Source organism: Dryobates pubescens, chromosome 23 (genome assembly GCF_014839835.1).
Source record: "Dryobates pubescens isolate bDryPub1 chromosome 23, bDryPub1.pri, whole genome shotgun sequence".
NCBI lineage: Eukaryota > Metazoa > Chordata > Aves > Piciformes > Picidae > Dryobates > Dryobates pubescens.
This window is the reverse complement of record NC_071634.1, coordinates 15,930,631-15,953,760: the sequence shown is the minus strand read 5'-3', so window position 1 is coordinate 15,953,760 and position 23,130 is coordinate 15,930,631. Positions and strand designations below refer to the sequence as shown.

At 57.4% G+C, this 23,130-nt stretch overlaps 2 protein-coding genes across 3 annotated transcripts; both read left to right on the top strand.

Annotated features, from left to right (window-relative positions):
* The first annotated feature begins 95 nt into the window (after positions 1-95).
* SMIM20 (small integral membrane protein 20) lies at positions 96-4,793 on the top strand. 2 transcript variants are annotated; one of them, XM_054172190.1, is made up of 3 exons: positions 119-302; positions 2,881-2,937; positions 4,370-4,793. In XM_054172190.1, exons 1-3 carry the CDS (start codon positions 194-196, stop codon positions 4,405-4,407), a joined length of 204 nt encoding a protein of 67 aa, XP_054028165.1. In that variant the 5' UTR covers positions 119-193; the 3' UTR covers positions 4,408-4,793. The 2 variants fall into 2 exon arrangements, with proteins under 2 accessions (XP_054028166.1, XP_054028165.1); XM_054172191.1 differs by lacking the exon at positions 2,881-2,937 and having other exon boundaries at positions 96-302.
* A 10,357-nt stretch (positions 4,794-15,150) lies between these two features.
* LOC128898431 (INSYN2B protein-like) lies at positions 15,151-22,506 on the top strand. Its single transcript, XM_054172211.1, has 3 exons — positions 15,151-17,477; positions 20,072-20,146; positions 22,099-22,506. Exons 1-3 carry the CDS (start codon positions 15,955-15,957, stop codon positions 22,307-22,309), a joined length of 1,809 nt encoding a protein of 602 aa, XP_054028186.1. The 5' UTR covers positions 15,151-15,954; the 3' UTR covers positions 22,310-22,506.
* The last annotated feature ends 624 nt before the right edge of the window (positions 22,507-23,130 follow it).

Here is a 23,130-nt window from a genome sequence, read left to right as displayed (position 1 = left end):
AGGTTTTCGGTACTATCTCCGCCTCACCGAGGACGGGGGCGCCGGCACCGGGTTGTGCCCCGCCGGCCCGCAGCGGGGCGCTGCTCACCGCCGGGCCAGGACGGGGGGGGCGAAGTCCGCAGCTGCCACTCCGCTTCCTGTGCGCCCCGGAGGCGGAGCCCGGGGAGCTTCCGGGCGGCGGCGCCCGGCGGGGATGGCGGGGCTGTCCCGCACCGTTGGTATCTTCGGTGGCTTCGTGGTCGTGGTGGCCGCGGTCTTTTACCCAATCTACTTCCGGCCGATGCTGCTGCCGGAGGAGTACAGTGAGTCCCTGGGCGGGGGGAGGAAGCAGGCCGGGGACCGGCCGTGAGCGCGATCGCGTCCTGGCAGGGCTGCGGTGTGGCGGGCAGGGCAAGCGTGCCCGGGCTGGGGCTGTGCTGGGGGCTGCCTCTGGGTCAGTAATTCTCGAGAGGCTTTCTGCTCGCCTAAGATAATACTTTTTTTTCTAATCAACTCATAGTACTCTCGGTTTAAGTAGTTTGCCAGCATGTGCTTATGAACATCCTTTAGCTGTTCTCTGCAGTGATGGGGAGGATTGGGATGCAGCTAAAGGAGTTAGGATGCGATGGCTGGATCCTCTTTGCTGTGAGGACAGGTTGACAGTTGAGGTTGCTCAGCCTGGGGAAGAGAAGGCTGCAGGGAGACCTTCTTGTGGCCTTTCAGTACTTAAAGGGACCAATAAGAAAGGTAGGAACAGACCTTTTAGCAGAGCCTGTCGCACGACGAGATATGATGGTTTTAAACTGAAAGAAGGCAGATTCAGACTAGGTAGAAGAAGAGATCTTTCGTGATGAGGGTGGCAAGACCCTGACCCAGGTTGCCCAGAGGGGTGGTGGATGCCACATCCTTAGAGTCATTGCAGGTCAGGTCGTTTGGGGCTCTGACCAAGCTGCTCTAGTTGCAAATGTCCCTGCTGACTGCAGGGATGTTGAACTTTTTGACCTTGAAAGGTCCCTTTCGACCCAAACTGTTCTCTGATTCTATGGAGCAGTTTGAGTTACGTTTTCCATCTGCAGTTGAAAAGCTGAACTTAAAACGTGAGAACAAATTCTTTATCAGTTGTCACGATTTGCCAGAGCTGGTCTCAGGCTGCAGGGATTTGTCTGAAACTGGCTGCTGAGGAAAACTCCACTTTCTTGCCAGAAACAAAGGAAAACTGAAGCCCGAGGTTTGCTCTGTAACCGGGAAGCTCTGGAGCACCGGAGGTACCTGAAGCATTGGGTGCAATGCCGCGCAGGCTCCGGGCGGACGCTCCGTGCTGCGGTAGAGGTAGAGGGAGCACTCGGCACTCCTAACTAGCGCCGAAGGAAGCCCGGAGAAGTTCAGCTGTAACCAGCCTCGTCCCCTTGCTTTCACTTTTATAATGTTAAGCAAGCTGTTGGCGAGAGCCAGAAGATGCGTGTGGTTAATCTGCAAAGATTTAGAGCAGAAAAGGGTGACACTGATCTCGGAGAGACTTTGGCTTTGCATCGAAGCTGAAGTAGAATTTGACTTACAAGCAATTTTTCTATTGTTATTTGAGGGAATTACGTTTTTGAAGCTGGAAATTTCTCGCAGATTTTTTTCTGCCCCATGCTCCTATTTTTTAATCCTGTTCTTAACTCATTTTTGCTTATGGTGCACTTTCCAAAAACAGGACATTAGAAGTGTGATTCAGCAGTAGGGGAAAAACACAACTAGTGGACAGCTTCCTCTTCTGTACCTGTGAGTTACAGGAGCAAATATTCCCTAGCAGGTTAGGGGTTTTTTTAATCTTCATTTAGCAGATAAAATGTGTGATGCACAGTTAGCAAGTGCTGAAACTTGCCACTTAATACCTGACTCCAAACTTTATTTGTTGCTGGTGGCTCAAACCCTCCTTTGCCCTCACCTGCATTTGTTTCCTGTATTCTTCTCTTGATGATCATTGCTGTAGTGGGAGAGAAGACAGAGAATTCCTTGTCCTAACACTCCAGACAAGAAGGTGGAATTTCACAGTTGAACTTTAGTGGGAGTGTTTTAGCCTTTGGGGTACAAAGGATTTGATTTTTCAGAGTAGAGTGTAGTAAGCTGTATGTCAACTTCCAGAGAAGCTCACATGCCCCATGGCTTGAGCTGTGGGTGAATACTCAGTGTTCCTGCATCTTGGGACATTGGGCCTGAAGATGCTGTCATGAAATCTACTTGTGATAAGATGCAAGGTCTTTCAGGGCCCGAAAATGGAGATCACTGATTCTAGAAAGACTAAATCATAGACTCATCAAATTGTTTGGATTGGAAGGGGCCTTAAAGATCATCTAGTTCCAGCCCCACTCCCATGGGCAGGGGCATCTCCTGATAAACCAAATTGCTGAAGGCTCCATCCAACCTGCCTTTGAACACTTCCAGGCTTGAAACCTTCACAACTTCTCTGGGCAACCTGTTTCAGAGCCTCACCACCCTCATGGGGTGGTGTCTGATCTAAATCCAGCTTCCAAATCTTGAGGAGAGTTTTATGCTGAGTGCATGAGTGATAGCTCTTAAAAGCACCAGTCACAGCTTAAGTGATGGGATCATGGCAGGTATTTTGGCATCTTTTCCTAAAGGAAAAAGTCATTACTTGAAGGTGATTATCATATTGTTTGTAGTCTCTCAAACCAGACTGGCTGTTTGATTCTCAGTGGAGTACTACATTCACATCGTGGAGGTGGAGACTCACCAGTTCTACTGTGTAGCACCCAGAGTGAATACCATTTTCAGTGTTATTGGGTTCAGCCAAGGTGTCTGGTATTTTCTTTGGGTTTTTGGTGGTGGTGTTTGGTTTTGTTTGGTTGGTTTGGGGTTTTTTTTTTTGAGTAGTGTCCTTTTGGTTCTGTTTTCCAGAGAAAGAACAGAGAATAAACCGAGCTGGTATCGTTCAAGAGGATATTCAGCCTGCAGGTATACTTGATTCATGTGTTTGCATTGACTGGTTTCAAGCCCTACTTGAAGTATGACCTGCATATTTCCATGGATTAAAATAACACAGTGAAGAATATATTCCAAGGTTGCACAGATAATAAACTTAGCAGGAAATTTTGGGTGGGCTAATTCTTCACTTGAAATTTGTGGGTGTAATGAAACTTGGTTTAAATTGCCATAACTGGCCACATAAAATGCAGATACTCTGTTGCCTTCATACTTTTGTGAATAGATGCCAGTTTCCACACCTGAAATCCACTTCTGAACCAGCCCACAGCAAGCAAGGATAGGATAGGATAGGATAGGATAGGATAGGATAGGATAGGATAGGATAGGATAGGATAGGATAGGATAGGATAGGATAGACCAGGTTGGAAGAGCTCTTCAAGATCATCATGTCCAACCTATCAGAGCCATGGATGGGCTGAGCTCTAGCTGCTAAGAGTGCCCAGTTGCACCCTGGTTTTGCGGAACGCTGCCTCACAACTCAGCTAAACACAGTTCATCAGCTCTTTGTCAGTACCTTCTAGCCTCATGGGCAGGGGCAGAAATCCACTACACACATTTTGGATTGCAGTGCTAATAGCTTTTTGATCCCTGCTGTTGCCAGTAGAAGGCATAGAAGAGCAGATGAGGGGAATGAAATTAAAGTATGGCAGGCTTGTCCTTGGCAGAGTGTTGTCTCGTAGGTAATGGATCTGGCTGTTCATTATGCAAGGCTGGCACTTCTTGTTTGAAGACATGGGAGTGCTTGTCTAGATTAAACAGTTCAGATCTGAGCATGCTAGAAGGTTGTGTATTCCTAGCTGTGGAAAAGCCTAACATCAGCAGCAGGAGGAAACCAGATGGGATTAATGCCACGTCCTTACTACACATACCAATTAAATCATCACTGCAGGACCTACTTTCCAGGAAAGTGTTGAAATGCTGAAGAGCACTAGGGAGGGTATTAGGAAACACAAATCTGGTAATCCTGCCTTTATTTTTTATTACACATTAGAGGGGGCTGCACTGGCTCATTTATCCGACACACAGGTACTTGATGGACAGTTCTCCTCAGTATAACCTTTTCATCTACATTCAGCTGCTGACAGGAAGTCACAGGATGCAGTTGCTGCAAGTGAGATGTAGACAAATTCAAATGCAAGGTGCAATTCTAGGTGGTTGTAAGGCTATGGAGTGTGATAGATTTCCCCCCCCCCTTATCTGAAGCTTAAGACAAAGGTGAGGTTGTCTTTCTAAAGTTATTTTGCAAGCTGATGCAGAGTTGTGAGTTCAGTGCAGAAATTGTTAGGTTCTTGAATTGTTTTGTACACAAGGTAGGAGCAGCAGACCAATTTGTGTGTGTGTGTGTTTGTCTTATTTTTCTCCCAACAGTCTGGTTATGAACTGCTGGTATTCTGATTTGTAGGCTTAAAAGTGTGGTCTGATCCCTTTGGAAGAAAGTGATGTTGCTGGCTGGTTGTGTTGGAAGGCAAATCTAGAGATGGAATCTTCAGCTGTTTCTTCTTTCACTGAAGTCTGCCTTTGGGTGTGGCTGGAGAAGAATTCTGGACATGCTCTGTGGGCACATGAGAAGCAGCAAAGGTTGCAGGTTGGAATCCCAAGAGAGAAAAGCATGCTCATTTTGACAGAGGATGCTGGGGTGTAGTGCACAGACTGATGGAAAGCTGAATGATTCCTGAGCTTAGAAGTGAAAGCCAAATTTCCCTGAGAAAAGGGAAGATAAATTACTCTACTGTTGGGTTTGGTTTGGGGTTTTCTTTGTTAATCTGTAAACATCTGTAGAATAAATCATGAGCAGAATAAATCATGCGGAACACTGCAGTTTTCCTCCCTGCTTTGAGAATGACTTTTTTTGCTGGGTTTATTGTGAAAACATGATGAGGATCTCCTGGAGATCAGTGCAAGGAGTGTACATTTGTACATTAACATTTCTCCCTTTCAGACCACTGTGGACTTGTTAAATTTGCTTTGCAAGAGGGTGTTGGAGGTTTAACCTGCCACAGGCAGGTTCACCCACCTGCCCCAGGGGCCCCCCTCACCTGCTGTGATATCTGCCTCCCCTAACCTTCAGACCTTTCCTCCTGCACCACCCAACCCCTGCCCGGCAGCCAGTCCTTCCTCACCCCATCCCACACATCCCACCTCAGCTCTGACACCTGCTGTGACAGAGTGGAGGATGCAGACACACTTGCCATAGTGTGCACCTGTAACTTGCAATTTAAGGCAATCTGTGGAGGTAAGTGCATTAAGTGCATTTTGGCTACTTTCTGGAGGTTAATATGTCTGAGCTGCTGCTAAGGCAGGGTGCCAAACAGTCCTTTACTCCAGTCCTCTTCTGGGTACTCGCAGCTTTGCTGCTGGACAAGCTCTGGTGATGGCATGGGCTGACCAGGATTCTGGGCTCTGCACAGTGACAAAGACCCTGCTTGATCTTTAGGCTGTCCCAGCTCCATGGTTGTTGAAATGAGAGGTGTGCTGCTGCCAGGTCACCACTAAACCATGTCCCACAGCACCACACCTATATGGCTTTGAAACCCCTGCAGGGCTGAGGACTCCACCACTCCCTTTAGCAGCCTGGTTCAGCGCTTGGCAATCCTTTTGGGGAAGAAATTGTTCCTCATGTTCAACTTAAACCTCCCGTGGGGCTATTTGAGGCTATTTCCTCTTGTCCTCTCACTTATTCCTTGAGAGAAGAGACTAACCCACACTGTGCTACAACCTCCTTTCGGGGAGCTGTAGAGAACCAGCCTCAGCTTCCTCTCCAGGCTTACAAACCCCAGTTCCCTGAACTGTTCTCAGAAGATTTGTGCTCTAGATCCTTCACCAGCATCACTCTCCTTCTTTGGACACACTCCCGCACCTCAGCATCCCCCTTGGAATATAGGGCCCAAGAGATCCGAGTCCTTTACACATCAAAGTGAAGCCACAGACCTGGCAGGCAGCAGAACCAGCAGTACCTGCACACGACAGAGGTCCCACAGACACCCCAGGTCGCCGGCTGCGGCTGCCTTCACGAGTCCTTCCCCGGGCCATGGAGCTGCTTCTGGCTGTGGGGTAATGGGGGAAACAGGAGCTGTGCCTGCCCCTAAGCACCAGACCGGCCACGGCGCCTGCAGCCCCGCCGTGGCGACTGCTGCCCGGAGCCGCGGCGCGTCCGGGCCCGAGCCCGAGCCCTTCTCCGGGTCGGTGAACCTCAGTTCGGCCTCGTGAAGCCGTGCTGGGTGCCCGCGGGACCGGGGACCTGCTGCTCCGGGCGTGCAGCCATCGCATCTCCCTGGGAACCTGGCTCGGGCAGGACCCGGGAGAGCGCTGCCGGTACCGGGGCTGCAGGCTCGGCTCGGCACGCCGTGGCGGGGCTCCGCCCGGGCACCCCCGACCCCGCCCACCTCCGCTGCGGCCCCGCCCCGGTACCGCCCTGCCCCCGCCGACTCCGCCCCGGTACCGGCGAGCCCGCGCGGCTCCGCCTCGCCGTGCCCCGAGACTGCCGCTCAGCGCCTGCCGCTCCCGGACCCGCGCCACCGTCGAGCACCAGGTACCGGGCGGGCTGGGGAGCAGAGCCGCTACCGGCCAGAAGAACGGAGCAGGGCGGGGCTGGGCGGCGGCCGGGCCGGGCTCTGCGGGCAGCGGCCCTGCGGCCACCGCTCGCCGCACCGGGAGAGCCGCGGTAGTACCCGGGCTAGGACCGGGACCCGGGCCGGTGCGGCCAGGGCGAGGGGAAGAACCCGGGGCCGGAAACCGTGGAGATTACGGGAGCCCCGAAACGAAGGAACCGCGGCGGGCGGGGACCCTGGGGGAGCCGGGGTGGTTCGAACACCCGCTACGGGATGCGCTGAGACCGGCGGGATCGGGGCAAGGAACAGGGATGGGGACGGCAGGGAAAGTCTGCGGTGCCCCTTGCCTCCCGCCGCCGGTGCGTGATGCCCGGGGTCGGGTGACATCGGCAGCCCCAATGCCTTGTGGTGCCGCGGGTCACGGCGCTCCCCGGTCCCCCACAGCGGGCAGGAGATGCCCGGGGAAGAGCGAAAGGCACGAGGCCGGTGGCACCCCGCACCCGGCACTCTATGCCAGGCACTCTACACTGGGTACCCAGTAATCTACGCTGTGCACCCCACAGCGAGGTGGCACCCCACAGTGCTCACCCCACACCAGGAACCCTATACCTGGCTCCCTGCACTGAGCACTAGACACAGAGGCGGCTAGCCAGTGGCACCCCACACCAAGCAACCTAATGCCGGGCACCCTATGCTTGGCACTCTGTTCTGAGGTGACCAGTGGCACCCTGCAGCTAGCAAACCGCTGGCAGGGTCCCTGGGGCACACAGCCGTGCTGGGGGCGGTGGCTGAAGCAGATAAATCTGTGCTGAGAGCTGCTGCGTTAGAGGGGCCAAAGACCCCCGAGGACCGAGCACTGTGCCACAACCCCACTGCCTGCTGTGCCACCCTGGCCCACGGCACCTCCGCTTGCCGAGCGGCTCCGGGTGGGCGATGCGGGGGATCAGCGGTCCAGGAGCCGCCAGCCTCGCTGGCAGGCAGAGCTCTGCTCCCCCTCGGCAGGAGACGCGTCCATCAGCGGGGCTGTGTGGGGTTGACACATGCACACGCGTGATCCCAGGGATGTCACTTTCTGTACCGCACGCCGTGGTGACGCCGGCCAAGGGAACGGCTGCTGGCGCTGAAGGAATTCAGCCCACGTTGCTCCCAGCGCCGTGCTCTGCGTTCAAGGCCTTTGTGTCTGCCGGTGGGGCTCTGGCAGCTGCTGAAGCAGGAGCAGAGCCGGGCACAGCCCCAGCTGCTTCCTGGAAAATAGGAAGGTGCCCCTCTCTGGGCTGCTCCGGTCCATGGGAATACACCAGAACCCCAGTTACAGCTGCAGCTAGCTCTGCACAGGGATGTTTGGGGGAGCTTGGAGAATAGGTCTCCATGGCTCCCTTTCTGTGTTCAGACCACGAGGTGGACACGTACGAGTAGTCACCGGGACCTGGGCTTTGCCAGCATATGCCCGCTTGGAGATGGCAGGTGTTGACTGGGCTGCCAGCCTGTTCGCAGAGGCACAGAGCTCTCTCGGGGGCACAGAGCATTCCACGCTAGCTTGCAGCTCCTGGCGGCCTCCACACCCAGTACCTCCCAGAGATGACAGTAGTGAGCCCCTTGGGACAGTCGCGGTGACAGGGGGCACTGGAGACCTCCGGCTGCGCTCCCTCCCTGTTGGTGCTGCCCAAGGATTGCGGCTGCAGAGCCGCGGGAAGTGGCTCCCGGGCAGAGCCGGGCTGAGGCTGGCACCCGCCATCGCTTCCCAGCTCTCCCCCTCTGCGGGAAGGGTTCAGCCCTTCCAGTGTGTTTGGAGGAGCAGCTGTAACCGCAGCAGCTCCTCTAGGCTGAGGTTGCCTTCTTTGTGAGTTGGAACACAGCAGCATCCAGAGGCCACAAATGATGAGCGGGTCTGCTCCCGTCCCTAGTAACAACACCGCCTCAGCCCCAGCAGTGCGTTTGGACAGGGGCTGTCTTGCTGCTCTCAGAGATGGTCCTCATGGTCCACCCTCGGTGGGTGCAGAAACCGAGGCACACGGCAAAGAAAGACAGTTGCTAATTCCTCAGTTCCCCTGGCAGCCAGTGTTGTCTAAAGCGCATGAAGATAAGGGGGGGGGGGGGGGGGGGGGGGGGGCTGTGACTGCTACGTGGCTTTGGAAATCCACTTAAAGGCAGAAATTGGTATTCTGAAACCACATTCTCCCTCTCTGTGCTGGGAGGCTGCAGCCGCAGCAGCCTCCAGTGCTGGTGCCAGGACTGCAGCTGATGCTGGTGGGATGGGGGCTGCCCCGTGGCAGGGTATGGGCTTGCCAGGGGAGCTGTGCCTGGGGCTGAGCCTGGGAGCCTGGACTGGCATGTACAGGGTGACCAGGGCAGTGCAGCCACCTCTGTGGGATGCTGAGTGGTGAAACCTTTTTTAGCTTTCTTCAGAAATGAGATCTGAGGACAGCTTGTGGCTCTTTACTGTGATTTCTGGCATGCGAAGGAGCACACAGAGTCCCTGCCTGCCAGGGCTCCCCAGCCTGGCCGGCTGCTCTGCTCGCTCCTGGTGGGTGCCCAAGCGCTGAGCTCCAAGAGGTAGGATGTTCCTCTCAGGAGAGCACAGAGCTGTGGGAGCTCTCACGATGAACCATGTCTCCTGTGGCCAAAAGCCTTTGAGACTGTCCTCCTTCCCTTGTCCTGTAGTCGCTGCAGGACTAGCCCATGCCAGAGGTGCTGACGGACCCAGGCCAGGTCTCTGCATCAAGCATTTCCCATGTCCATACAGCCATACATCTCTGGCACTCAGAGGAACAGGATATGGCCCACATCACATTCACTGGGAGGGAAGCATCCAGCAAGGTGTTTCTCTTCCCCCCGTGGTGATCTCTTCTGTAGCCCCTGAGAACAGTGCTGAGCCGTGGTGCCCAGCTGCAGACTGCCACGGACACTGCTGTGGAACGGCTGAGGGAAGTCCTGGGACATGAAACAACCTCCTCCTGACCTCACCCAAAGCAGGTTGTCTGCCTCAGTCTGCCTGTGCTCCTCTGGGTAGGTCACCCTACCTTTTCGTGTCTCTCTTAACCACTGGCACTGCTGCTCCTCTGCCTGGCAGAGAGGGGCAGGAGAGCAAGCTGGTACAGGGAGAACAGAGACACTACTGCTGTGACAGCTGTATTAGCATCCATGGGAGACAGAGGAATAATTTGGCTTCTGCAGGCTTCCAAAAGCTTTGTGCAAAGGCTTTGTACTTCACTGTGTCTCCTGACCGTGGAGAGTCTCCATCTGACAGCACTGGCGTATCTGCAGTTGAAAGAGAGAAGTGATGTGCTTGAAGTTGATGACCTCTGTGTGCCAGGAGGAGGCTGTTGTTTCTCATTCCCTCGCTGACAGGACCCATTCCACGGGGCACTGGCCGTGGGCCATGGGGTGAGGGTGGCCAGGCACCTTAGGCAGCCCTGGGAGGGGCACATAGGGTGCCCTGGGGGTGCTGATGCTGCAGGAAGGTGGGTGACAGGAGATCCCTGCTCTGGCCAGGCAGTGAGAGTCTTCTCCTGGGCCCTGTGGCTGGAAGAGTGACTAATATTCCTGCAGAGCACTTCAGCCAGTGACCTAAATAGAGAAGAGCAGATCTCCAGTTCCTGTGAGATGCAACTTGCACCAGGCCCCAGCTGACGCAGCGGAGAACCAGGGTCAGTGGCACTGCCTGGAAGCCCAGGGGCTGGGGATGCCACGGGGCACCAGGCACCTGGGACATTGCCAGAGCTGCAGGGGACTGTGCCCACCGTCCTCAGCTGGGCCAACTTCAGCATTTCTGTGCAGTCCCAGAGGGGTTTGAGCAGAACCAAAGACCAAGCGCAGTGCAGGAGGGAGGAGGTGAAGCACTGTGGGTTGGAGAGAGCCTGCGAGGACCATCGGAGACCGGGGAGAGCAGACCTTGGGGATGTAAGTGGGGCTGGGCCTGCTGAGCATGGCAAGATGTGGCTGGATGTGTCCTCACTGCCAGTGCACAAGGGCTGAGCGCTGGGAAGGGAGAAGAGCTGCTCAAGCGGAAGCACCATATTGGCAGGAGCACAGTCAGAGCTAAACTGGCCCTGATTAAGTGTCTGCAGGAAATAAGAAGGGCTGTGAGCCTCCGAGCAGCTGGCTCTGGAAGAGCCTCCAAGAGAACCATGAGGTTAGGGCATGAGCTGGCTTCATGGTGGAGATTCCCCAGCAAGGAACCAGATCTTGGGGTTGCTAGCTGCCCAAAGAAATGCTCTTAGTCCTCCACCCTTGAGCCCCACAGATGCTCCAAGCTGAGTACAGACACATTGAGTCTCCCTGGAGCCACGGCAGGATTAATCTCTGCTGCTGAGTGATGTGTCGTGGACCTGGCTTTTGCCTGGTTCCCTGCTGAGAGCAAATGCCTCATCCTCGGTGCCATCCTCTGTCACCAGCAGCACCTCACCCTTCCAGAGACTGGGAAAAGCAAAGGTTTTGTCCCAGGAGAAGCTGCTGTACCCAGCGAGTGGAGCTGGGTAATTAGCTGTTCTCTTCTGCAGTTCCAGGAGAATATGACTTCCTCTCTCATAAATCTAATCTCCTGGCTTCCTGCGTCTTGAGGAGAAGATTTATGTGTCTGCTCTGGTTTTCCCTCTGCCACAGATAGTACTGGGAGGAAGAGGTGGAGGATGGGTGGGAAAAGGGATAAAGCTGGCTGGGGGACAGGCGACTCTCCATCAATGCCTGTGGTCCTGCAGGGATCTGCCCAGCAGCCTCACCAGTCCCAGGCTGGTCTGTCCCACAGGACACTGGTGTCCATTGAATCAGGAGGAAGAGATGAAAAGGGAGAGGCTTTCCCTCTGCTCTGCAGTATTTTTGGTGGATGCAGGTAACTTTCCAGACAGGACAGTGTGAAGCAGAGCTCTGTTCCTCCAAGATCAATCCTGCAGCCCATGCAAGATGAATCTCAAAACCAGAAGATTTAGTGCCCTCTCTCACACAAAATTCACCATCAGTCAGTACTGGCCACAGGAGAATGTCCCACGGGGCCACTGGCTCTGCAAGGGGAGAGTCACAAGCCCTTTCCAGGCTGCAGGTGACAGTGCATGGGCAAAACAAAGGCTGGTGATGCAGGACCAGGTTTTTGGGTCCCACTACAGCAGGTTCATGGATCTGAAGGGGCAGGGGATGGCAGCTGGGCTGGTGATTCAGAGTCACAAATCCCCATTGTTCTGAGGAGTGTTTGATGCTCTGGGGGAGTGAGGAGAGCCTGGGGACTGGGTGGGAGCAGATACCTGAATTGGTGTCTGTGGATGGGTCATGGGAAGCGGTTCCTGACAGTTCCTCAGCTCTGGGCTCACTCAGCAAAAGGGATGTCATTGCAGCTGGAGCCACTGAAGTGCTGGTGTCATCTACCGCATCACAGGAGTGGCATAGTGGCATCTGACTTTACCTATACCTCCTCTGACGCAAGCTGCTGTCTCACCTTATTCATGCTCTCATAACACCTGTATGAACTAGAGGAGAAAAACCTTCAGGCCTTAAAAAACTGCTGTGATGTAGGATCCATCCCCATGCAGATCCTTTCCAAATGGCTCTTGCTCCAGCTGGCCTCACCTTTTCAGAAAGTTCCTCCTGGGACTTTCCCAGTCCCTAGTTTTTCACTGCTCAGCCAGAGGAGCCTGGGACCCATCCTGCCCAGTGTCTGCTTCCTGTTCCCCGTGTGGCTCTCTGCTTGTCCCTTCCTTCCTTGCTTGCCCTTCTCTCAGCCTTGGTGCAATCCACACATTTGCTCCGTGCTGAGCTTCTCCTGCGAGGTCAGCGACAGGCAGCGCCTGCACGGGGCCCGGCTGTGCCTCCACAGGACCAGGGCAGGAGCACAGCTAATTGGCAATGATCTCTGGATGATTATGTCTTGAGACATGCTGGTTAGCCAGTTTTAATCCATTTAATGTGTGCCACATTGCTTTCATGTTTTTCTGCTTTCTTTGTCAAAATGTCAAATGCCTCACAGAAATCCAAGGCTGCTCCGTCGAGGCTTTTACCTCCACTGATCAAACTTGGAACCTCACCAAAACAGGCAGCAAATCAGTTTGATGAGCCATGTTCTCTGTGGCCCTGTGTGACTGGCATGGCTGGTACATGCTGCCCTCCTTCAGTAGTTATTACTTAAGCTCCAAGCCCATTCCCCTCAGCCTGCCTGAGGCTGCTGGTTGTGTGCCCCAGCCAGTACCAGCTCACCCATGCCCCTCTGGCTCCCCACACCAGGATTTTACCACTGCTCCGTCTGATAAGGGTACTCCTGAGGGCACTCTTCACTGAAGTGAGGTCTCCTTGGATTTCATTTGACCATGAGCAACCTGAACTGGTGTGAGGTGTCCCTGCCCATGGCAGGGGGGTTGGAACTGGCTGATCCTTGAGGTCCCTTCCAACCCTGACAGTTCTGATTCTGTGATTCTATGCTGTAGAGCAGATGCAAGGAGACAAGTGGGAGGGTCCCAGCTTTTGGGTTGTGACATGCTCAGAGCCTCTCCCAAGTGGAGCTGGTGCATGTATAATTTATAGGCTTGTTCTTTGTCCTTGTGCCTTGCCTCTGATCTCTTCAGTGGTGTGCTTTGGGTGCCTCCACGGAGGCCCCGCTGAGCGGCAGCCACATGTCTGCTGCGTAGGCAGTGCAATGGCCTCGGATTGCTCTGCTGTCAGCCATGGCTTGCTGAAGTCCCTGCTCTGTGCTCAGACTGTGCCAGAAGTGCTCCTGCCCTGTGCCCAGCTGTCTGAACAGTTCCTGGCACTCTCTGCCCCATGTCCATTAGTGCTTTCGTTAAGGAAGCCTCCAGAGCAGGCTGGACACACACAGGCTGCCCCTCGGGGGTGCTCAGCCCAGCTGTGGAGGCTGGTTCATCATGGAGAGGTGTCAGCTGGACTCCTCTGCCACCCAGCATGTTGCCTTACCTGGCATAGGGACAGCCAGAGAAGCTGAAGCAGGAACTGGGTGGGGGGCACCAAGCTCCAGGTACCAGCTAGGGAGAGATGACTCTATGACTGTGGCAGAGCCTTGGGGAGTGGAGCATGGAATCACAGAATTGTTTTGGTTGGAAAGACCTTAAAGATCATCAAGTCCAACCCTTAACCCAACACTGCCAGTTCTCCACTAAACCATGTCCCTCAACACCACATCTACACAGCTTTGAAACCCCTGCAGAGATGGGGACACCCAGGACCCACTGCCCTGGCAGCCTGGGCCAGGGCTTGACAACTCTTTTGAGGAAGAAATTGTTCCTTGTGTCCAGCCTAAACTTCCTCTTGGTGCAACTTGAGGCTATTTCCTCTTGTCCCATCACTTGTTTCTTGGTAAGAGAGGCCAGCACTGACCAGGCTCAAATCTCCTTTCAGGGAGTTGTAGAGCCAGAAGATCTCCCCTCAGCCTCCTTTTCTCCAGACTTGAACACCCCCAGTTCCCTCAGCTGCTTTTCACAGTACTGGTGCTCTAGACACTTCACCAGCTTCATTGTCATTCTTTGGACCCACTCCAGCACCTCAATGTCCTTCTTGCAGTGAGGGCTCCATAACTGAACCCAGTATTCAAGGTGGGGGCTCCACAGCCCCCATCTGTCCCAGTAGGCTCTGGAATGCCACATTGGTGCTGGCACAGCCCCTGCCCCGTGTCAGGTGCAGACTGGCAGGTGTGAACATGGGGCTGCAGCGAGCGCAAGGGCACGCAATGTTGGCTCTGTCCCCAAACCAGCTCTCTCCTCAGCCTGTTGCTGCCCATACTAACAAGGTGCCCCATCCCTTCGCTGCATCTTGGTTGCGTCTTGCCTTACAAACATCTCCCAGTGTCTGGGCACAGCTCCAAGCTCAGGAAGAGAAGTGCCAGGCGGCTGGGTAGGGTGTGGAGCAGCATCCCGATGAACACAGGGGGCCTGGGCAGGGGCTGAAGGGCTGCAGGAGCCCCCTGCTCTGCTGGGGCCATCTGGAGAGGCACCAGGCACCAGCACGCTTGGCACTTGGGAAGTTTGGTCACTATACCAGCACATGGTGACTCCAGGCCACTGTGCTGAGTCAGCAGCTTTGGTTCAGCAGGAACAAGTCAAGACAATAAGTGGGGCAGGGGGGACTGGCTGGGGCCATGTGTTCATCTGCAGTGAGAGCAGGGGGACTGCAGAGCTCCCATCTCAATGTGCCAAAGAGGGTGTGGGGGGCCCTGGCAGAGCAGTGGGCTGTGGTCTGGGGCAGGGGGCACAGGGATGTGGGATGCAGGACTTGTCAAGGGGTGAGGGGGTGAGTCTGTGCCTTTGGGGAACCCACACTGATCCACTCTTTGCCCATGCCACAGGTACCTCTGGGTGTTTGTAGCGTTTGAATGCTGGGAGATCAAACTGCCAAGTGCAGCTGTGCTGCTGCCATCTGGGGCTGGCATGTCAATCTCTCCTGCCCTGACCCTGGCACTGCATGTTACCAATCCAGCCACACCCCACATATGATGGGTCCCCTGTGTCTGCTATGGCCACAACCCACACATGACAGGTCCATGTCCAGTGTGGCCTTGCCCTGTGCTCAGACCAGCTGTGCCCCACACATGGCAAGTGCTCTGTGCCCAGTCCAGCCATGCATCGTGCCTGACAGGTTTCCTATGCCCAGTCCGACCCTGTCACACAGATGGGGTGAGTTCCATGTCTATTCCAACCATGCCCCACACAGGTTGGGTGCCCCACACCTTGTCTCACCCCACACAGAGTCGGTGCCCCATGTGCAGCTGGTGCCCTGTGTCCGTCCATCCCAGGCAGGAGCCCCTGCTGCCCAGCCCAGCTCTACCCCTTGCCCTCACACTGCAGCTCCCTGTGCCTGCCCCACGCCTGCCCTCCTGCCGCCAGCGCCCCGCACACAAGGCACCAGCCCCAGCGAGCAGGAGCTATTTTTAACGGCCGCTTCTGCTTGATTTGAGCTGTGAACTCATAACGTGTTTATGCTAAAGGGGTTTCTTTCTTCCCTCCTCGCTTTGTGCTGAGGAGGCAGCGCCGCAGATCAAAGCCTGTCTCTTCGCGTTTGCTGATGGCGGGGAGCGCGCAGGGGACAGCGGCTCCGCAGGCACCGCCACACGCGGGGGACGCTCAGTCCTCGGGGGACCGTGGGACCGAGGCTGACCCACCTCTCTCTGCTCCCGCAGGTCCCGGAGCCCAGGAGCCATGGGCAGGCACAGCCGGCAGCCGGCACAACGGGCAGCCCGCCGCTGGCAGTGCTGACGGCAGCGGGACGATGGGCTGCCGGCTCCGGCGGGCGGGCAGGGAGGCGAGCAGGGGCTGTAGGGCCGGGGCGGCGAGGCGACATGCCCGGTGAGCCTCTCGCTCGCCTCCCGCCCAGCATCCCCTCTCGGCGGTGGCGGCGCGGGATGAGGCCACCCGCTGCCCCGGGGAGCTCCGGGGACGGCTGCAGCTCAGGGCTCCGGCCACCGCTGCTCGGCCGCCCGCGCCCCGCCGCAGCGGCCCCGGGACCCTGAGCCATGGTCAGCCGGGAGCCCGTGCCCGGCCCGGCCGCGGGCGGCGAGGGCAGCCAGGAGAAAGCCATGACGGTGCGCTCGGTGCTGCTCAACCGCGACTCGCCCGACATCGAGACCCGCCTCAAGCGCCGGCGCAACCGCACGCAGCAGGTCCGCTTTAAAGACCTGGTGGAGGGCGGCGTGGGGCGGGCGGCCAGCCCCCCCCCGGGCCCCAACACCCCCCGTGCCTCGCCGCCCCCCAGGGACGCCCCTGAGCCGGCGGCTCTCCGTGCCTCCCGCCGCAGCTGGCCCCAGGCGCAGCCGGGCTCGCTGACGCTGCCCATGCCCCGCAGGGCGTGCATGAGCACCGCCATCCAGACCTCCCCCAGCCTCCAGAAGCCCTTCCCGGCCTCCCAGCCCCGCAGCAAGAGCGTCTGCGATGTGACGGGCGACACTGTACTGGCCGCTGCTGCCGCCGCCGGGAGTGCCCGGTGCCCAGGTGCCAGCCGGGCTGCGTCCCCGCGGGTGTCCGGCAGCCTCCCTACGCGCGATCATGCCACAGTCCTCACCCAGCATGCCACGGTATGTCGTGGCCCACCACCACCACCACCGCCCAGGGATCCCTGTCCCCCCTATCCGGGCACGGCTGGGTGCCCTGCTGCCCGCTGCCCTTCCGCGGTGCAGAGCTGTGCCCCCGAACCCTGCCCGCCACTCCCAACCTGCACCCAGCTCCGTGGGAATCGTGGAGGCAGCCGCGGGACTCCCCCTCGCCCGGCCTCCGTGCCCTGCAGTCAGCCCTGGCCATCCGCGGAGCCGCGGGGGCTCGGCCGGAGCGACTCAGAGCGGAGCTTGCTTCGTGGGCACCCACCAGCCCAGCCCTCACTACGCTGCCAGCAGAGCACCCCTCCCACGGACACCCACGGCCTCTGCCAGCCAGCTCAGGGCAACCCCCTGCGGGACCCCCCGCGGGACCCCCTGCCACCCCAGCACCAGCTCTGCCACTCGCCATGGGGGGGGCCCTGCTGCACCTCGACAAACTCTGTCCTGCCGTTGCCAAACTGGCATGGCTCTGCCACCTCAGCACCAGAGAAGACACCAGCTGCACTCGGCCGTCCGGACCCCCACGGCATCTGCAGCCGGCTACACACCACCGAGCCTGGGCACAACCGGGCAGGACCAGATGGGCCCAGGGAGCTGCTGCACCCAACCCCACAGTGCTCCAGCATGGGCATGCAGCCATCTGGCCAGGCACTGGAGGTCCCTCAACACGGGCAGACCTGCCTCACTGCTGAACAGTCAGAGACACTGCGCCACGTCCAGGACCTCCTGCAGCTGGTGGTGGTGACCAAGGGGCCAGTGGGACCACCAGCAGGGGACGAGGACACCCGGACATCTCAGGGAGAGGGCCCACGGGGGCCTGGGGAGCAGGGGGACCTGCAATCCCAGCTGCAGTCCCTGGAAGGGGTGCTGGAGACCAGCCAACAAACCATCCGGGTGCTGCTGGACGTCATCCAGGACCTGGAGAAGAAGGAGGCCCAGCGGGACGGGTGAGCGGGCAGCTGGGGAGCCGATGAGCCAGCAGGGGAGGGGGACATGGGTGGAGGATGGGGGTCTGTGCCAGAGATTTGGGTGCTGCTGCCTCCCAGATGTGTTTCCCCCTGAGGAGCTCAGAGCTGCCATCCATGGCACTGTGTCTTGGTGTGATATCTTGCCCACCATACCTCGTTGTGCTTGCAGTGCCCTCCCCGTGCCCAGGGAAAAGGTGAAAAAAGGAAATAGGGGCTGCAGGTCAGGGGGATAAGGAGAGCTGGGTCCCCCGCCCGGTGCTGGCACAGCCAACATGCCCACCAGTCACCCGGAGCTGAGGCTTGGGAGGTCATGTCCTGAGTGCAGGTTCAGCCCAGCCATGGCAGATCGCCCAGGGACAACCTCCCCATTCCTCACACCTGCTTTCATACCCATCCTTAGGATGTCAGGAGGATGAGCAGAGGGCTGGAGCACCCCTCCTGTGGAGACAGACTGGGAGAGTTGGGGCTGTTCAGTCTGGAGAAGAGAAGGCTCCAGGGAGACTTTCTTGTGGCCTTCCAGTATCTGAAGGGAGCTACAATAAAGCTGGGGAGGGATTTTTTAGGGTGTCAGGTAGGGATAGGACTGGGGAGAATGGAACAAAAGTAGAAGTGGGGAGATTCAGATTAGATGTTAGGAAGAAGTTGTTCCCCATGAGGGTGGTGAGACACTGGCACAGGTTGCCCAGGGAGGTGGTGGAAGCCTCATCCCTGGAGGCTTTTAAGGCCAGGCTGGATGTGGCTCTGAGCAGCCTGCTGCAGTGTGAGGTGTCCCTGCCCATGGCAGGGGGGTTGGGACTGGGTAGTCCCTGAGGTCCCTTCCAGCCCTGACAATTCTATGATTCTATGTCCTGTGTCCTCACAGGGTCCAGGTGTCCACCACCACCTCACACCTGTCCTGAGTGAGCTCTCATCCCAGCGGAGAGGCACAGGTTGTTCCCAGCTGGATCCACACACACCCCCACCACACACACACACATCTGTGTGCTTTATGGCTATATAAAAGGCATCATGATCTCATTTATGTGCCAACAGTATAATCCCAATTGTAAGGCAGAATTTGGTGCATTAAAAGACCTACTTTCCGAGGGCTGAGAACAATTGTGATCAAGGTCAATAGCAGGAGGAGGATTTCAGCAGGAAAATGTGACTGTTATGTGGGACATGGGGATGTCCTCTCAGCTGTCCCCCAAAAGCTGCCACCTGCTCTGCTTAAGGAGGGGATGGAGATGTGGAGCTGGGCTCCAAGGGTGACCAAAAGCATTGCTCAAGGCTCTTTTCTTACACCTCTTGTGGTGACTGGAGTCAGGGCACCAGTGGAGAGCATCCACCAGCAGTGCTAGGAGTCTGCAAACAGCTTCCTGGCACAGCCCTGGCACAGTCTTGGCACCCTGGGAGCTTGGGGGACTGCAAAGCCAAAGGCACACAAGAAGAAGCTGCTCAGCAAGGAGAAACATTGGGGACCATATTCTAGGGAGATGGTGGCTCCCCTCCAGCAGCTGAAACTGGGGCTAGTGGTGGCATGTGGAGGCCAAGCTCAGGGGAGTACCAGGCTGCTACTGTGCCCAGGCAAGATGTTCACTGCTGGTCCCTGGCACCCCGTGGCTGCCCATCTCCTGTGACACTGGGGTGCTGCAGCCACGGACACCCTATGCTCACAGGGCATCAACAAGTGTGATGTGCTGCTGGCAGGCAGCAGGCACACCAGGGACACAAGACATTCAGTCTGTGTGGTGGGACCAGAGCTCAGAGCCAGTCCTGGGGAGCAGGCATCCCAGAGAGCTCTGGGCAGAAGGTAGCAGGGCAAGCAGCTGGCACTGGCAGCATGGTGTGTGCCCCCTGCACACTGCAGCTGGCCTGGGCATGCACCAGCAGCAGAAACACTCAGGGTGCAGAGACCTTCCACGGAGAGTGGGGAGGAGACTGCGCTTTGGCTCTCACCAGAGTCCAGTGCACCTTTCTGCAGGAGGAGGAGGATGTTCTGTGCCAAAGCTTCAAAAAGAGATAAATCCCAAGTCTGGCATAGGCTGATCATTAGTCTGGAGCATCTCCTTGTGCCCATCTGTCTTGCCACCTCATGCTGCCCACGGTCCTGCTCCCTCTGTGGCACCATGTGTGGGGAAATACACCACGACGAGGGGCGGCTGTGGGCATGGGGTATCGCTCTGGGGTGGAGATGAAATGAGGCTGACACAGCACAAAGGATTTGGGGCTCCTGCCTTGCCTGTCTCTGGTTTGCACCCATCTGAGGAATCTGCAGCTAAGAGGCACCACGCTTGGCCTGGCATCAAGCAGGCATCATAGGGGAGAGGAGCTGGGACCAGGGAGGAGATGGGATGGATGTGAAGGAGGAGAGGAGCTGGATCCCAGGAAAGAGAGGATTGGATGGCAGGGAGGAGAGGAGATGGGTCCCAAAGAGGCAAGTCCCAGGTCCTGGCTGCTGGAGTATGAGTTCAAATGGCATTTGAGGGGTATAGGAGGAGCTGGTGGGGCACAGGCAGCCCTAAGCTGGGTCTCCAGGCTCACAGCACAGCCCCAAGCCAGGTCTCCAAGCTCACAGCACTTCTCTGCCACAGGAGACACTCGTACCGGACCGGGCAAGACATTGCCAACTGCGGGACCTGCCGGGACTGTGCCTGCATCATCTACAGGTAAGAGCCAGCTCTGGCACTGGCACATTTCCAGCGTGGTGTTACTTGGCCTGAATCTGGTCCCTTTATCTAGGCAGGGAGCAGCTCCTGCTCCCAGGAGGTGGTGGGATGGTTTTCATGGACGTGGATCCTGGCTGCAGCTGGAGGGAGAGCTGCTCCATCTTGATGGCAGAGCATTTATCTTCCCTAAAAGCCACTTACTGGGGAAAGCCTCACTGGTGACTGCTGGGTGGTCCTGTTTGTTCACTCCAAGTCCAGGCTTGTCTCTATGCCAGCTTTGCACTGATGCTGCCAATGGGCTGCTGGCAACACAGGGGTTTCCTGCCCCTTGCCAGGTGCTGGCACCGTGGGACCTTGGCTCTGCTTCCCCAGCATCAGATGGAGGTGAGGGCATGGAAGCCGTTTGTCGTGCTGCCTTCTCACTTCAGAGCCCACTGGATCTTCAGGGAGAGGGGGCTCATGCCCTCCCAGTGCAGGCAGGAACATCTGATGCTTCTGTCCCCCTTGCTCCCCACTTATCTACACCAGCAGGTCCCCTGCTGTGGCTCACTGGGGCTGTCAGTGCTAATTGGGTCTGATGAGTCCATCTCCACGTGGCATTGAGGTGGGGAAAGATGCCACATCTTGGGGAGGTAGCTCCCAGTAACCATCGGGGACTTGCTCTGGGCTCCGGTGCTGTACACAAGATAGGAAGCAGCTCCGGTGGGATGTGGGGAACAGGGGTAGCACAGGATGCAAAGACTGGAACAGAACTCCTGGCACCAGCCCCAGGGATGGCCCACAGCAGGGAACAGAGCTGCCTGTGTCCCAGGGCCACACATGAAGTGTCCCTGAGCCCTTCAGCTGTGCCTGTGCTGTGCAGTCACAGTCTCCACTACACGGCTGGCTGCTGCTGCTCACCCATTCTCCTAGAAATAGCTGAGGACAATCGGTGTCCTCAGAGGGAGAGGTGACAGGAGGTGATAGGAGGTGACAGGAAGTGTCAGCATGATGAATGGGGGCTCACAAGGAGCTCCCCGTGTGCAGGGCAGCTGTGCTGTGTGCATGGCCCCGGCACACATGGCAGCAGCTCCCTGATCCAATGGGATGTGTGGTCCAGGGTCACACACACAGCACCTCCCTGATCCAATGGGATGCGTGGTCCTGGCACACACACAGAGCACCTGGCTGATCCGAGGGGACATGGCTGGTGTGAGGGGATGGATTGCTTTCCACATGAGGAAGCATCACAGCACATGGCTGTGTGCTGTGCAGTGCTGCAGGGTCACCCAAGGGCTCTGGCACTTGCAGGAAATCCGAGGTCTGGGAACAGCTCCCCCCTTACCTCCCCAGACCCACGGCACACTGACTGCTCACCTCACCAGGGGGGTGACAGGCAGCAGCACAACCCCTGCACGTTTCTCCCACTGCTGTGGGATCCAAAGGGATGCACAGCCACTCCCTGGGGTCTCATTGCTAACCGGGACCCAAAAGACCCTCATCTCGTCCCCCCGCATCAGTGCTAGCTCCCAGTCATGGGCAAAGTCTTTGCAGCTGTTGCTGTGGCCGGGAGGGACCCTGCAAGCCCAGGGGGACAGAGCAGCACCACTAGAAACTGTCCTATTTGGGAGAGCACTTGGTGGTCCTGTGGTGAAGAAATGTCATCAGGGGACTCGTGCTTCTCGTGGCTGGTGACTACAGGGTACCCAGCAGGTCCACAGCCTTTGTGCTTACCTTGTTGAGGATGCCCTGGGGATATGATGGATGTGAGCTCCCTGGGGGTGTGTCCTGGAGTTACCAGGGAAGGGGGCAACCTCCCTGGGGATGTGTTCTGGGGATTTACAGGAGACCGAAGCTCCCTGGGGATGTGGAGGAAGCTGAGCTGCCCAGGAGCGCGCTGTGGGGCACAGAGGCGGAGGCGGGCGCAGTGGGCAATGCCCTCTAACACCGAGCCCTTTGCCCGCTCTCCGCAGCGTGGAGCACGATTTCCGGCAGCAGGAGGGACGCTTCCAGCAGGTGCTGAGCCATATCGAGGGCGACACGGCCACAGGCTCCCCAGCAGCGGTGGCAGCGGCAGCGCCAGGAGCCATCTCATCGCCCAGGCAGGAGCCGTCGCCGGTGACGAAGCTGCCGGCAAAGCTGGACGCCAAGAAATCCAGGCGCAAATGCTTCTGGTTCCTGTGAGCCAGCGGGCCGGGAGCACGGGGGCACCGTCCCAGCACTGACCCTCTGCCCACGTCTCCTTCCTCCTCTCCCTCCCTCCGACGGTAGGGTTTGGGTAGCACCAGCTTTTCTACTTCGGACCGCTCAGTTTGAGGTCCCCACAGCCCTGTGTACCTGCGGCGAGGGCAACGACTGCTGTACTCGCTCAGAATTCAATAAATTCCACGGAGACAATATTTTTCTTACATCCTCTCCCACCTGTGCACTTCTGTTCGACATGAGGAGGGGGCCAGCAGCTGTTCCCCTGCTCACCCCGTCCCAGGTGCCCACAAGCTCTCAGTGAGAGTAGCCTTGAGCCCTCCTCTGCCTCGGGGCTCTCCGAGGGCTGGCTGCAGACTCAGTGCTTCCAGGCTGCAATCAGTGCCCATTGCTGCGTGGGCTGCTCACTTGTTCCTCCAGCAGCAACCAGGTTACCCAGGAGCACTGAGAATTCCTCCTGCAGCCCTGCTCAGGGATGGTGGAAAATCTGGGACTATTTGGCCGTGTCTCCAAAACCTCTTGGCTGGGTAGGGGTGCTGAGAGGCACATATCACCTGCCAGCAGGCATCTCAGGGGGTGGGGGAGTGGAGGGGCAGGAGCTGTACTTGACAGAGGCTCCCTGTGCCCAGGGCTGCTCAGGGCTGTGGGGGCTGGAAATCCCCTCCCCACTTCAAGGCCTCTCTGGCTGCAGGATGCACTGGATAATTACAGGGACAAAAGTGTTAGCAGCTCAAATATGCCAGCCTCTGCCAGGCTGCCTGCGAGAGGAGAAACTCAGAGGTGCTTTGTTGGGGGTTCAAAGC